The sequence below is a fragment of the Gymnoscopelus microlampas genome (genome assembly GCF_963454915.1).
Source record: "Gymnoscopelus microlampas genome assembly, chromosome: 10".
NCBI classification, from domain to species: Eukaryota; Metazoa; Chordata; class Actinopteri; order Myctophiformes; family Myctophidae; genus Gymnoscopelus; species Gymnoscopelus microlampas.
This window is the reverse complement of record NC_139947.1, coordinates 56,254,684-56,271,433: the sequence shown is the minus strand read 5'-3', so window position 1 is coordinate 56,271,433 and position 16,750 is coordinate 56,254,684. Positions and strand designations below refer to the sequence as shown.

The following is a 16,750-nucleotide window of genomic DNA, read 5'->3' as shown; positions in this document are numbered from 1 at the left end:
CATTGACATCAGTCATGTAAACAATACTTTATTTTAAAAAAACTGCTTTTGAACACATTTTATCACATGGCATATCAAGTGCAACACAGCTCAAAGTCTTTCTTTTCAAAGTAATAAAGAGAGAGAGTGTGTGTGTGTGTGTGTGTGTGTGTGTGTGTGTGGGGGGGGGGGTGTGTGTGTGTGTGTGTGCTCAATTGTTACAGGGTTATATTGCAGAGATTGCTATTGTAGAGGTTGTCCATCCACAATCGGTATCCTTCACCTGCAAGGCCTCCTAGCAGGTAGGTGACGGTATCCGGGATGGAACACTTGATGCCACAGTCTGGCTTCATGTTGTGAAGATAGCCAGTCGTTGAGTCACAGAGCATATAAGATTTGATGCCATACTTATCGGGTCTTTAGAAGGAGTGTCATTGAAGTGAAGATTGCTCCAAATCAACTGGAAGCGGTTCCTGCTCATGGTCCTGCCGAAGAACGGTGTTACTAGGTTCTCATCGGTTGACCAGTAGTGTGAAAGCTCAGGTTTGGAAACAAGCCCAGACAGAAACAGCAGCCCCAGGAAACGCTTCAGCTCTACAACGGTCAATGCTGTCCAACGCTTTCCTCTGGCATGTGGCTTCTCTGAAAGTCTCTGCTTAGCATATGAGTTGGTTTGGTTGCATATCTCCTGGAGCAGAACATCAGGCAGGAGTAGCTGTAGAAAGTCGGCAGGGCTGTCGGATAGCTGTAAATATACATACACAAAATACCAATTTAGACTTTTAGCAAACACTCGTATCCAGACAGAGCGACTAAAAATAGCAGATCTACAAACTCACAAAGAGCTTGTAGATCTGCTATTTTTATAAGGCACCGACAATAGAACATAGTAAATATATAGCCTACATTATCATCATTCATAATCAGACAGAGTGTGTTGGTGGTGCTACAGTGTTGTGTGTGAATCTATAGTCAGTCCAATTCAGATCAACACACAGGGGGGCTGTGTGCACATGCATCCCCCTCCAAAAAAAAGAATAAAAAGAGCAGATCTACAAACTCACAACGAGCTTGTAGATCTGCTATTTGTTATGGCACCACACACATGCATGATAAATATATAGCCTACATGTACCATTGTTTTGTGGGGTTTTAGCAATTGTATAAGGCATCACACAATAGAACATAGTAAATATATAGGCTACATTATCATCCTTCATAATCAGTGTCCCCATGCTACAGTGTTGTGTGTGAATCTACTGTCAGTCCAATTCAGATCAAAGAGGATTTTGAAAAGGTTTGTTGACATGAACTGGACATTTTTTATGGCACCACACACATGCATGGTAAATATATAGGCTACATGTACCATTGTTCTGTGGGGTTTTAGCAATTTTGTATTCCTGTGTACAAGTGTCATACAGAAAAAGTTCTTACCTCTGCTAGATGGTCTGGCCAGGGTTGTCCGGCCATCCTCCACATCCTCAACCATGTCAAAGTCTGAAATGAAATATCAAATACTTGGTAAATATTATGAAGATCAAATCAATTTAGGTATTTAGCAAACACTCTTATCCAGACAGAGTGACTTACAATAAAGCACACCTGCCTACTCCCCCATAAAAATAGCAGATCTACAAACTCACAACGAGCTTGTAGATCTGCTATTTTTATAGACAAGGTCAGAGGAGAGTGCTTTGTGCACCTGCATCCCCCTACAAAAAAAAGAATAAAAATAGCAGCCATCTACAAGCTCACAAGCTTGTGGATCTGCTATTTTTATGAGGCATCACTCACCAGCACAGTAAATATATAGGCTAACATCATAATCAGAGACGGTGTCCCCATGCTACTCTGTGTGTGTGTGTGTGTGTGTGTGTGTGTGTGTGTGTGTGTGTGTGTGTGTGTGTGTGTGTGTGTGTGTGTGTGTGTGTGTCTCTTATAACTTATAAGCAGACCTGGCAACAACTTCTCGTGTCTAGTCCACCAAACACACACAATAAAACACAATAAAAAATAATCTTACCACTGCTGAAGTGAGCTCCGGGCTCCGGACGGGTCCTGCCGCTCCGACGAACACCATCGGTCGGTACCGCGGCAGTAGATGGGCCCGCTGCGGCCGTAGTAGAGGTCGCCCCCACTAACTGTTGCTCGTCCTCCCCGTCCACCGGAGTAGATGGGCCCGTTGCGGGCGTAGTAGAGGTCGCCCCCACTAACTGTTGCTCGTCCTCCCCGTCCACCGGAGTAGATGGGCCCAATCCCAGTAACTGGCGTAACCGCTTCTTATCGTCCACAAGCGGCGCTGGTTGTGCCCCAGTAGCCCGAGTCATCAACGACTCCAACAGTGTCTGCTGGCGTAGCGAACCGGTCACTTGTTTGGCGCCCCTGTTTGAGTTTTTTTTTGCCCTCATATTATCACAGAGAGAGACAGTATTATCTTATACTACGCTATATCTGATCTCCTCTTTTCTTTTCTTCTCCTCTCCCGATCACTATAACTGACCTCTCCTCTCCTCTCTGCTCCGCTCTCCGACCACACCAAATGATCTCTCCTCTTCTCCCCCATAACTACAAGCTTTTCTCCTCTCTCTCCGACCACACTACACCAAATGATCTCCTCTCCTCTCCTCTCCTCTCCTCTCTCGACTGAAATAAAACTAAAAACTAAAAAACTAAAACTAAACTAAAGACACTCAAACGCTCACACTTTCTAACACACACTCTCACACACACACACACACACACACACACACACACACACACACACACACACACACTCTCTCAATCACTAACTGACTCACAAACTGTCTCACACACTGACTGACCTGTCTCAAAAATAATTTTAACTCTATTGCTGTTACCAACCCCCACTCTTTTCACTCCGATCACCGTCACTCTCTGTCTCTCTCAAATGTTTGGGCGCAATGGCCGATGCTGCACTACCGTCTCCATTTTGTCACATTTGGGCAAACAGCTGTTTGTGATCAGCTGACTGATCACGTGTTTTTTCGGTTAACCCCTTCATCTACAGGTCCAATATTAACGCACAGGCTGCGCAACAGTGTAATATACAGTAAATCAATGAAAAAACACATTCACGGTTTAAACCGTGAATGAGCCCGTGGCAGGTAAAGGGGTACATTTTGATTCACGAGTAGAACCGTGGATAGTAGGTAATGTGTTAATAGAGCATCAAAACCATTTAAACCTATTTTACATTATATTCTAAAAGTAGCCGATCTACAAGCTCATAGTGTGTGTGTGTGTCTGTCTGTCTGTCTGTCTGTCTGTCTGTCTGTGTGTGTGTGTGTGTGTGTGTGTGTGTGTGTGTGTGTGTGTGTGTGTGTGTGTGTGTGTGTGTGTGTGTGTGTGTGTGTGTGTGTGTGTGTGTCTCTCTCTCTAGTGGTTAGGCCTGCAGGGGGCGGTATGACACATTATAACAGCTTGTCACCCCAGTTAGACACAAAGAAGAAAAACCCGTTTGGTTTCAAAACAAGGATTCTAAAAAAATAAAGGATGAGTCGGAAGTACAACCCACCTACTGGCGCCGGATGTTCAATGGAATGCATTGAAGGGAGTCTGAGAGGAGCATTTCCGACTCATCCTTCATTTTATCATCCTCGAAACAGACCACGCCCCCTCCTCCATGCTTCAGCCTTATGGACACAATGTTACCAAACAGTTTAAACTATGAATGAAGAGGATGGATGTATTCTCCTGTGTTTAAGAGGTCATTAGTGTAGTTTATAGTAGTATATAATACATTATACTATATATTATAGTAGTATATAATACTATTATACTATATATTATAGTAGTTAAAGCAGTTATTGTAGCAGCTTGTGTAACAACGTTACATAGTCATTCATTATATCAGCTGTTCTGACATTGAAGCTTCAGAGAGACGCTGATCCTTATTGAACTGAACTCTATAGAACTCTATAGAACTCTATAAGACTATAGGATATTAAAGGACATTATAGGACATTATAGGACGTTAAGTGACTCTATAGGACATTGTATGGACTCTGGACATGATGTTTGTAAACATGAAGACATTAACATGGAGATCAGCTTCATCTCTGATCACATTCAGATCATCTGTTCCTCTGAGAACTTTCTGCTCTCATTCTGCTGCTGTTAAGGTATGTGTGTGTGTGTGTGTGTGTGTGTGTGTGTGTGTGTGTGTGTGTGTGTGTGTGTGTGGGTGGGTGGGCTTAAATTTACGTTGATGATTGTCTCTCAAATAATCATGATTATGGTTTTAATTGTGTGTTTGACCTTAAACATGATGAACATATGATTAAAAATGTTCTGTTTGCCTTTTAGGCTTCATAATAAAACATTACACAGATAATATATGAATATATAATAATAATAATATAAATATAAATACATAATAAAACATTACACAGATAATATATTAATATATAATAATAATAATAATAATAATAATAATAATAATAATAATATAAATACATAATAAAACATTACAGGGCAGATATGACAAATAACTTCAATATACAAATACATTATTGACATATTTAATCATTTTATACATGTATAAATAGCAGAAATACTTGATCTACAAGCTTATAACGCGTCACATCGTGACGAGTTGTAAGCTTGTAGATCTGCTATTTTATATTTGAAAATGGCAGGCAGGCAAATCATTGCATTTAGAGGCTCTGTCTTCATTCCTTGTTCTCTGTTGCCCTCAAGTGGACAAAGTGAAAATTGCAGTTAACCAACTAGACAGAAACTATGAATGATAAATGGTAATTATATGTTTTAAACTATGAATGATAAATGGTAATTATATATGTTTTAAACTATGAATGATAAATGGTAATTATATGTTTTAAACTATGAATGATAAATGGTAATTATATGTTTTAAACTATGAATGATAAATGGTAATTATATGTTTTAAACTATGAATGATAAATGGTAATTATATGTTTTAAACTATAAATGGTAATTATATATGTTTTAAACTATGAATGATAAATGGTAATTATATGTTTTAAACTATGAATGATAAATGGTAATTATATATGTTTTAAACTATGAATGATAAATGGTAATTATATATGTTTTAAACTATGAATGATAAATGGTAATTATATATGTTTTAAACTATGAATGATAAATGGTAATTATATATGTTTTAAACTATGAATGATAAATGGTAATTATATATGTTTTAAACTATGAATGATAAATGGTAATTATATATGTTTTAAACTATGAATGATAAATGGTAATTATATGTTTTAAACTATGAATGATAAATGGTAATTATATATGTTTTAAACTATGAATGATAAATGGTAATTATATGTTTTAAACTATGAATGATAAATGGTAATTATATATGTTTTAAACTATGAATGATAAATGGTAATTATATATGTTTTAAACTATGAATGATAAATGGTAATTATATATGTTTTAAACTATGAATGATAAATGGTAATTATATATGTTTTAAACTATGAATGATAAATGGTAATTATATATGTTTTAAACTATGAATGATAAATGGTAATTATATATGTTTTAAACTATGAATGATAAATGGTAATTATATATGTTTAACTTTTAAACAGAGTTGACGTGAAGAGATTTACATAAAATGTCAAAGACACAAATAAGAGAAACAAGAAACACAATAAAGAGAATCATTTGTAAAAAAAAATACTTTAATACTTAATGGTTAATAAATTATATTTTAGTTTATTTATTTTCTTCCACGTTCTGTATGATGGACTTATATAAAATAAATACAATAATATTAACTATATTTTATTATTATTTCTCTAGGTTCTGTATAATGGACTTTATTATATAAATATAATAATATTAATAATTATTATTTCTCTAGGTTCTGTATGATGGACTTTGCCCGGTCTGTGTGACAGAGATCCGCTTCCTTCAGTTTCTGCAGAAGAAGAGATCATCAGACAAAGTGGATTTTATTGATATTTCACTTCCTGAATATGATGAGAAGAAATACCAGAATATCAGCTATGAGGAAGCTATGAGGGAAATGACCGTTATCAATGAGAAAGATGAGGTAAATATGACTATTATTATTATTATTATTATTATTATTATTATTATTATTATTATTATTACCCTTATTATTATCATTATTATTATTATTATTATTATTATTATTATTATTATTATTATTATTATTATTATTATTAAATTAAGCATGTCTATAGTGCCGTTATTCAAAGACATCCTTTTATGAGCAGAGGGATATCATGTCCATAGCATTCACTTTGGATATCATCACATATCATGTCCATAGCACTGGCTACGAGTCTTTGGCCTAACAACATTTTTCATGAGATTTGTTTTGGTTTAGTATTTATAATGTTTATGTGTTTATGTTCAGGTTCAGTACTATAGTATTATATATATATATATGTGTGTGTGTGTGTGTGTGTGTGTGTGTGTGTGTGTGTGTGTGTGTGTGTGTGTGTGTGTGTGTGTGTGTGTGTGTGTGTGTGTGTGTGTGTGTGTGTGTGTGTGTGTGTGTATCTTCAGGTCCATAGTGTAGTATTTATAAGGTTTATATGTTTATATATTTATGTGTATATATATGTGTGTGTTTTCAGGTCCATCGAGGCGTTCCAGCGTTCTCTGTGATGTACGGCGCTGTGGGCTTGGGCTGGATTGGTCGGTTTATGATGTGGCCGCCTGTCAGACCTCTCATGGACAAATCATACGAGGTCTTCGCCAGGAACCGCCTTAAATGGACCGGACGAGGAGAGGAGTGTAACACACAACGATGTGCTAAGAAGACACAATGACTACACAACCATGACTACACAACCACACAATGACTACACAACCATGACTACACAACCACACAATGACTACACAACCATGACTACACAACCACACAATGACTACACAACCATGACTACACAATGACCACACAACCATGACTACACAACTACACAACCATGACTACACAACCACACAATGACCACACAACCATGACTACACAACTACACAACCACACAATGACCTGAGTGATGGATGTTTTCATTGATCTCTCTCTCAGGTCATTTATCATCTGAATAACTTTATAACATCTTACATTTATGTCATATTAAGCTGTATGTAAATATGTCAATATTTACCCCAACATGCAGTTTATGTCCTAGAGGTGTAACGATATAGTAACTGCATTGAAAAATTGTTTTGAATTTTCAACAATCTACTATATCGATATGCAAACAGCTAAATATCCTATCGTTTGACTTTGTATCGTATCGAATCGTTTTGCAATGCAAACAATTAATTATATCAATACTAAGTACAATACTAATACTAAGAAGAAAAAAAGGGGTTTATATCCATTATCCAGGTATTTATTTTTCACACAGAATGTTTGGGTAAATAAATAGTTACTATATCGATTTTAAATCATCGTATCGTTTTAAATTAACCTGTTCTGTATCGTTCATGTATCGTATCGACAACCAAGTAACGTGATACGTATGGAATGGTTGTTAAAACGTATCGTTACATCCCTATATATATCTTATCCACAGGTTTCCAGCGGAGTGGCCTGTACTGTACATAGGGTCTGTGCATAGGCCCCAGTAAAGTCCTGTGGAAACAGGTGGATACATTCTGGGGGGGATTAGCCAATCTACAAGCTCACAACACGTTGTGTAGTGAGCTTGTAGATCAGCTATTTTTGACAAATAGATTGGTTGTAGATTAAAAAAGAACACACCAAGTACAGAGCAACTCAGGTCCATTTTGAGTTGCACTAGTCTGGACTTAAACTGAACTTAAACTTAAACTGAAGAGATAAATTCCAAATATTAGTATTCTGCAAACCTGGAATAGCATTGTGTGTCTCCTAGGGTGCTGTGACACCTTAGGGTGCCACAGCACCCACTTTGAGAAACCCTGGTTTAAATGACACATCATGAGGAAAGCAAATATGACATGAAATATACTGTATAAATATACTGTATAAATATACTGTATAAATGTACCGCATAAATATATGAGGTGAAATATATTGTATAAATAGTTCTCTCTCTGTTTCATGATGAACAACAGAATATCCATCAAATAAAAGATACTAATGAAGGCTCTGTTCCATTCTGGTTGTTACAATGATACTAATGAAGGCTCTGTTCCATTCTGGTTGTTACAATGATACTAATGAAGGCTCTGTTCCATTCTGGTTGTTACAATGATACTAATGAAGGCTCTGTTCCATTCTGGTTGTTACAACTAGAAGCTCGCCCCCGCTACGCGGGGGCTCGCGTCTAGCCCGCGGCCACGCCCACGTAGCGCCCGCGGCCACTTGGCAACTCATATAAGTGGCGTAGCGTCATGAGGGTCAGTGGGGCCGTGGCTCGGTCAGTGAAGACCCTGTAGTGCGGATGATATGTGGCATAGAGGGGCAGATTGTAAATCCCCAGAGGAAACATCCGTGGGCTACCATTGGTTCAGCGATGTGTGCGGTCGCCCTGCGGCCCCTCCTCCTCCACCAATGTGCAGTATTGAGAGCCCTGACGTCACAACAATTGGAGCGATGGGCACTGCACTGTGGTTGGTTAGGGTACACCTAGGGCCCAGGTAGAACCCAGTTAAAGCCTGCATGGGCAAACCCAGGTAGGACCCGCCTTGGTCCCACATAAACATGGGTAGTTGGGGCCCACCTAAGGGCCAGGTAGAAGCTACTTATAGCCTGCATGGGCATCGCAGTTGGGACTGAAGTGGATGCCGCTGACATTGCTGACATGGGGTCCATATGGTTTAGCCCACCTTGAAACCATATGGGAACTACGCTGGCATGCTGGCTGTAATGCAAACGCTGCATCATACCTGCAGTGTGTAGTTTGATGTTGTGTGTGTAGCAGATATACCTGCAGTGTGTAGATCAATGTCCATATGAAAGTCAATGCCCAGCAGTGTTTTTTTTCCCCAGCGGAGTTTCTAGTGTCTCTGTCTCTCTCTGGAAGAGGTTGCACATGAACTCTGCAGCCGCACTGAGGCGCTCCAACACAAGCACTCTGACATTAAGCTGCTTCACACAACAAACATCAGCACGACGCTGCTGTTTGTCCAAAAGACACAATATCTCCTCTCCCACCGACGTCATGTGTTCATTTTTCGACAGCCGTACAGACTCCTTTTGACACATTTTACCTCTCACTGACTCATCGGGCTGTTATTTTGCTGCGATCAAGTCAACGATGTGAGAGATTAGCTATCACAGACGGACGGACAGGGGGTGAAACATAGTCTTGCGCCATGCCTTTCGGCCTGGCGGAGACAATAAAAAAAGGAAAGTAAAGGAAATGAGCATTTCTGCAACAAAAGTAGTCAACAAACTATACTATGAAAACATGGGCCACATTGTCAAAGAATGTAAGAAAGAGGCAGTCATGTAGAAAATAGCCGATCTACAAGCTTACAAAGCCTCTCAACGTGAGGCGTTTTGAGCTTGTAGATCGGCTATTTTCACAATATGTACTTGTGGAACGGAGTCAAACAGAATGGGGGGGTCCCCAGATCAAGTACGTTTATTTGGGGGGCGGCGTGAAAGGGTTGATAAGCACTGCTGTAATCGGAGCGAAATTATCTGAAATTACTACATGACCATAATGCAGCCTAACATGCGTTGCACGGGGCGGTCCTGCCATTACGTTAGTTACTGTAGTTGCTGTGGAGCTACATAGTTCTCCAGAAGACACACACAAACATACACCATCTACAATGGACTAACTGAGCAGCAATATTGACATTCACCACACGAACGTGCATTGTTGACAAAGTGATTGCACAGCCGCTGCAGGCATGACAACCACGTTAGCGTTAGCGACATGGCAGCTATCACAGCTCCCTGTCCGTCGTCGCTGGGACTAACTGTGATGGCTACACTGCTGTCAGCAGTAACAGCAAGCTGTCTGCGATGCCATTGTCTGGAGACTGCTCTTAGCGTGACACGACCAATGAGAGTGAGCGCTGTAGTTGTTGCTAAGATACGGTGGCGTCTCTGCCCCATAGCTTGTAGATCTCTCACGCATGATTGGCGTAGGCTGCGTTGCCAGGTCTGACTGTTTGTATAAGCGATTTTGGGCTTATTTGGGTGCACTTTTGGGCTCGTTTCCATAGACCACGGCAGCGCTTATTTATTTCCCGTGACCGATGTGGCAAAAAAAGTGCAAAACGAACCATCCGGAAGTAAATTGCGAGATGAAATATATAGCACTTTTTGATTATTAGAGAAGGAGACACATGTGAAGGTTGAAAATGAAAGGTAGGAGATTATATAGTTTTTCATGAGGGATTTTTGTAGCAAGTTGTGAGAGAATTGGGCCACTCCTGTGGGCGGGGGGCTGATTAGAACCATTGGGGTTTGGAAGGAGACGCTCTCTGTTTGAGTGGAAAGATGACACTAATGAAGGCTCTGTTCCATTCTGGTTGTTACAATGACACTAATGAAGGCTCTGTTCCATTCTGGTTGTTACAATGATACTAATGAAGGCTCTGTTCCATTCTGGTTGTTACAATGACACTAATGAAGGCTCTGTTCCATTCTGGTTGTTACAATGATACTAATGAAGGCTCTGTTCCATTCTGGTTGTTACAATGATACTAATGAAGGCTCTGTTCCATTCTGGTTGTTACAATGATACTAATGAAGGCTCTGTTCCATTCTGGTTGTTACAATGACACTAATGAAGGCTCTGTTCCATTCTGGTTGTTACAATGATACTAATGAAGGCTCTGTTCCATTCTGGTTGTTACAATGATACTAATGAAGGCTCTGTTCCATTCTGGTTGTTACAATGATACTAATGAAGGCTCTGTTCCATTCTGGTTGTTACAATGACACTAATGAAGGCTCTGTTCCATTCTGGTTGTTACAATGATACTAATGAAGGCTCTGTTCCATTCTGGTTGTTACATTACATTACAGTCATTTAGCAGACGCTTTTATCCAAAGCGACTTACAATAAGTGCATTCAACATAGGTAGGCAAGATAACTACTAATCACCAGAAGTTTGAAGTGTATTTCCTGTAAAAACAAGCAAACAAGAGTATACCTAGCGCTAAGGTAAAAGTGCTATATATCAGCTACCTACTGTCTTAAACAGATGAGACAAAATAGCAAAATCAAATGAGCAGGAGCTCAGACAAAAAGTGTATCGACTAAACAAGATCCAATAAAACAATAAAACAAGCGTTCGTACAACTAGTTAACAACAAGCAGGCCAGGCAAAGAGGAAGGGTTGTGTTTCCTGAAGAGGTGGGTTTTCAGCCTGTGGTGAAAGATGGGCAGTGACTCTGCTGTCCTGACATCAGTGGGAAGTTCATTCCACCACTGTGGGGCAAGAACAGAAAAAAGTCGTGACCGTGTGGATCAGTGATACTAATGAAGGCTCTGTTCCATTCTGGTTGTTACAATGACACTAATGAAGGCTCTGTTCCATTCTGGTTGTTACAATGATACTAATGAAGGCTCTGTTCCATTCTGGTTGTTACAATGATACTAATGAAGGCTCTGTTCCATTCTGGTTGTTACAATGACACTAATGAAGGCTCTGTTCCATTCTGGTTGTTACAATGATACTAATGAAGGCTCTGTTCCATTCTGGTTGTTACAATGACACTAATGAAGGCTCTGTTCCATTCTGGTTGTTACAATGACACTAATGAAGGCTCTGTTCCATTCTGGTTGTTACAATGACACTAATGAAGGCTCTGTTCCATTCTGGATGTTACAATGACACTAATGAAGGCTCTGTTTCATTCTGGTTGTTACAATGATACTAATGAAGAATCTGTTGATTGATTGATTGATTGATTGATTGATTGATGTACTTTATTTAGTAAGACATGAGAACAATACATAACAGTAACATGGAAGTACAAATTCACAATACAAGGTCTACTAAACCCTTATGGGTCCATTTGGTTCCATAACTTGATAAAAACATGTCATAATAATAATGTATAATATATAAAATTATTATTATTATTATTATTATTATTATTATTATTATTATATTATTATTATTATTAGAAAATGATACAAACACAGGTTTATATTTCCAAAGCAAGAGTCAAAAGCTTAATAAAACAATTTAAGAAATAAATGGATAAGTATGTCCACTAGGAGGGGGTTAAACACAACTATTATGTCACATATATACATGTTGATAATGTTTGTAAGAGTAGTTTAGTCATAGATATATCTATGGTAACAGTAAGTAACAGTAGTTTAGTATTATGTTATTATAATACTATTATTATTACATTAGTATCAGTGGTAACAGTCATAGATATATCTATGGTAACAGTAAGTAACAGTAGTTTAGTATTATGTTTATTTGTTTTGACAAATAGCATCTCTCAGGATGTTGCATCACTTTTGGGACGATTAGCAGCATTTCCCCCAAAACTATTTAAATTCACAAAAAGACAAAAGTTAAATGTGTTTAAAGGTCTATGAGATCTACTCTGTACAGATAGTGTTTATATGTACAGTAGGTCTATAGATCTACTCTGTACAGATAGTGTGTATATGTACAGTAGGTCTATAGATCTACTCTGTACAGATAGTGTTTATATGTACAGTAGGTCTATGAGATCTACTCTGTACAGATAGTGTTTATATGTACAGTAGGTCTATAGATCTACTCTGTACAGATAGTGTTTATATGTACAGTAGGTCTATGAGATCTACTCTGTACAGATAGTGTTTATATGTACAGTAGGTCTATAGATCTACTCTGTACAGATAGTGTTTATATGTACAGTAGGTCTATAGATCTACTCTGTACAGATAGTGTGTATATGTACAGTAGGTCTATAGATCTACTCTGTACAGATAGTGTGTATATGTACAGTAGGTCTATAGATCTACTCTGTACAGATAGTGTTTATATGTACAGTAGGTCTATAGATCTACTCTGTACAGATAGTGTGTATATGTACAGTAGGTCTATGAGATCTACTCTGTACAGATAGTGTTTATATGTACAGTAGGTCTATAGATCTACTCTGTACAGATAGTGTTTATATGTACAGTAGGTCTATAGATCTACTCTGTACAGATAGTGTGTATATGTACAGTAGGTCTATAGATCTACTCTGTACAGATAGTGTTTATATGTACAGTAGGTCTATAGATCTACTATGTACAGATAGTGTTTATATGTACAGTAGGTCTATAGATCTACTATGTACAGATAGTGTTTATATGTACAGTAGGTCTATAGATCTACTCTGTACAGATAGTGTTTATATGTACAGTAGGTCTATAGATCTACTCTGTACAGATAGTGTTTATATGTACAGTAGGTCTATAGATCTACTATGTACAGATAGTGTTTATATGTACAGTAGGTCTATAGATCTACTCTGTACAGATAGTGTTTATATGTACAGTAGGTCTATAGATCTACTCTGTACAGATAGTGTGTATATGTACAGTAGGTCTATAGATCTACTCTGTACAGATAGTGTTTATATGTACAGTAGGTCTATGAGATCTACTCTGTACAGATAGTGTTTATATGTACAGTAGGTCTATAGATCTACTCTGTACAGATAGTGTTTATATGTACAGTAGGTCTATAGATCTACTCTGTACAGATAGTGTTTATATGTACAGTAGGTCTATAGATCTACTCTGTACAGATAGTGTTTATATGTACAGTAGGTCTATAGATCTACTCTGTACAGATAGTGTTTATATGTACAGTAGGTCTATAGATCTACTCTGTACAGATAGTGTTTATATGTACAGTAGGTCTATGAGATCTACTCTGTACAGATAGTGTTATATGTACAGTAGGTCTATAGATCTACTCTGTACAGATAGTGTTTATATGTACAGTAGGTCTATAGATCTACTCTGTACAGATAGTGTTTATATGTACAGTAGGTCTATAGATCTACTCTGTACAGATAGTGTGTATATGTACAGTAGGTCTATAGATCTACTCTGTACAGATAGTGTTTATATGTACAGTAGGTCTATGAGATCTACTCTGTACAGATAGTGTTTATATGTACAGTAGGTCTATAGATCTACTCTGTACAGATAGTGTGTATATGTACAGTAGGTCTATAGATCTACTCTGTACAGATAGTGTGTATATGTACAGTAGGTCTATAGATCTACTCTGTACAGATAGTGTTTATATGTACAGTAGGTCTATAGATCTACTCTGTACAGATAGTGTGTATATGTACAGTAGGTCTATAGATCTACTCTGTACAGATAGTGTTTATATGTACAGTAGGTCTATAGATCTACTCTGTACAGATAGTGTTTATATGTACAGTAGGTCTATAGATCTACTCTGTACAGATAGTGTGTATATGTACAGTAGGTCTATGAGATCTACTCTGTACAGATAGTGTTTATATGTACAGTAGGTCTATAGATCTACTCTGTACAGATAGTGTTTATATGTACAGTAGGTCTATAGATCTACTCTGTACAGATAGTGTTTATATGTACAGTAGGTCTATAGATCTACTCTGTACAGATAGTGTTTATATGTACAGTAGGTCTATAGATCTACTCTGTACAGATAGTGTGTATATGTACAGTAGGTCTATAGATCTACTCTGTACAGATAGTGTTTATATGTACAGTAGGTCTATAGATCTACTCTGTACAGATAGTGTTTATATGTACAGTAGGTCTATAGATCTACTCTGTACAGATAGTGTGTATATGTACAGTAGGTCTATAGATCTACTCTGTACAGATAGTGTTTATATGTACAGTAGGTCTATAGATCTACTATGTACAGATAGTGTTTATATGTACAGTAGGTCTATAGATCTACTCTGTACAGATAGTGTGTATATGTACAGTAGGTCTATAGATCTACTCTGTACAGATAGTGTGTATATGTACAGTAGGTCTATAGATCTACTCTGTACAGATAGTGTTTATATGTACAGTAGGTCTATAGATCTACTCTGTACAGATAGTGTTTATATGTACAGTAGGTCTATAGATCTACTCTGTACAGATAGTGTTTATATGTACAGTAGGTCTATAGATCTACTCTGTACAGATAGTGTGTATATGTACAGTAGGTCTATAGATCTACTCTGTACAGATAGTGTGTATATGTACAGTAGGTCTATAGATCTACTCTGTACAGATAGTGTGTATATGTACAGTAGGTCTATGAGATCTACTCTGTACAGATAGTGTTTATATGTACAGTAGGTCTATAGATCTACTCTGTACAGATAGTGTGTATATGTACAGTAGGTCTATGAGATCTACTCTGTACAGATAGTGTTTATATGTACAGTAGGTCTATAGATCTACTCTGTACAGATAGTGTGTATATGTACAGTAGGTCTATAGATCTACTCTGTACAGATAGTGTTTATATGTACAGTAGGTCTATAGATCTACTCTGTACAGATAGTGTGTATATGTACAGTAGGTCTATAGATCTACTCTGTACAGATAGTGTTATATGTACAGTAGGTCTATGAGATCTACTCTGTACAGATAGTGTTTATATGTACAGTAGGTCTATAGATCTACTCTGTACAGATAGTGTTTATATGTACAGTAGGTCTATAGATCTACTCTGTACAGATAGTGTTTATATGTACAGTAGGTCTATAGATCTACTCTGTACAGATAGTGTTATATGTACAGTAGGTCTATGAGATCTACTCTGTACAGATAGTGTGTATATGTACAGTAGGTCTATAGATCTACTCTGTACAGATAGTGTTTATATGTACAGTAGGTCTATAGATCTACTATGTACAGATAGTGTTTATATGTACAGTAGGTCTATAGATCTACTCTGTACAGATAGTGTTTATATGTACAGTAGGTCTATAGATCTACTCTGTACAGATAGTGTTTATATGTACAGTAGGTCTATAGATCTACTCTGTACAGATAGTGTTTATATGTACAGTAGGTCTATAGATCTACTCTGTACAGATAGTGTTTATATGTACAGTAGGTCTATAGATCTACTCTGTACAGATAGTGTTTATATGTACAGTAGGTCTATAGATCTACTCTGTACAGATAGTGTTTATATGTACAGTAGGTCTATGAGATCTACTCTGTACAGATAGTGTTTATATGTACAGTAGGTCTATAGATCTACTCTGTACAGATAGTGTGTATATGTACAGTAGGTCTATAGATCTACTCTGTACAGATAGTGTTTATATGTACAGTAGGTCTATAGATCTACTCTGTACAGATAGTGTGTATATGTACAGTAGGTCTATAGATCTACTCTGTACAGATAGTGTTTATATGTACAGTAGGTCTATAGATCTACTCTGTACAGATAGTGTTTATATGTACAGTAGGTCTATGAGATCTACTATGTACAGATAGTGTTTATATGTACAGTAGGTCTATAGATCTACTCTGTACAGATAGTGTTTATATGTACAGTAGGTCTATAGATCTACTCTGTACAGATAGTGTTTATATGTACAGTAGGTCTATGAGATCTACTCTGTACAGATAGTGTTTATATGTACAGTAGGTCTATAGATCTACTCTGTACAGATAGTGTTTATATGTACAGTAGGTCTATAGATCTACTATGTACAGATAGTGTTTATATGTACAGTAGGTCTATAGATCTACTCTGTACAGATAGTGTTTATATGTACAGTAGGTCTATAGATCTACTCTGTACAGATAGTGTTTATATGTACAGTAGGTCTATGAGATCTACTCTGTACAGA

The 16,750-nt window shown here is 37.4% G+C and overlaps 2 protein-coding genes across 2 annotated transcripts; one reads left to right on the top strand and one right to left on the bottom strand.

The window, feature by feature from the left end:
• Positions 1-232: 232 nt before the first annotated feature.
• On the bottom strand, positions 233-3,064 carry LOC311053713 (uncharacterized protein). The gene is made up of 3 exons (XM_084069384.1): positions 2,006-3,064; positions 1,417-1,479; positions 233-724 (listed from the first exon to the last, which is right to left on the bottom strand). The coding sequence occupies exons 1-3, from the start codon at positions 2,388-2,390 to the stop codon at positions 681-683; spliced, it is 492 nt and encodes a 163-aa protein (XP_083925510.1). The 5' UTR covers positions 2,391-3,064; the 3' UTR covers positions 233-680.
• Positions 3,065-3,624: 560 nt separating this feature from the next.
• LOC311052966 (uncharacterized protein) lies at positions 3,625-6,817 on the top strand. Its single transcript, XM_084068287.1, has 4 exons — positions 3,625-3,721; positions 3,762-4,124; positions 5,867-6,058; positions 6,612-6,817. The coding sequence occupies exons 2-4, from the start codon at positions 4,014-4,016 to the stop codon at positions 6,804-6,806; spliced, it is 498 nt and encodes a 165-aa protein (XP_083924413.1). The 5' UTR covers positions 3,625-3,721; positions 3,762-4,013; the 3' UTR covers positions 6,807-6,817.
• Positions 6,818-16,750: the final 9,933 nt, after the last annotated feature.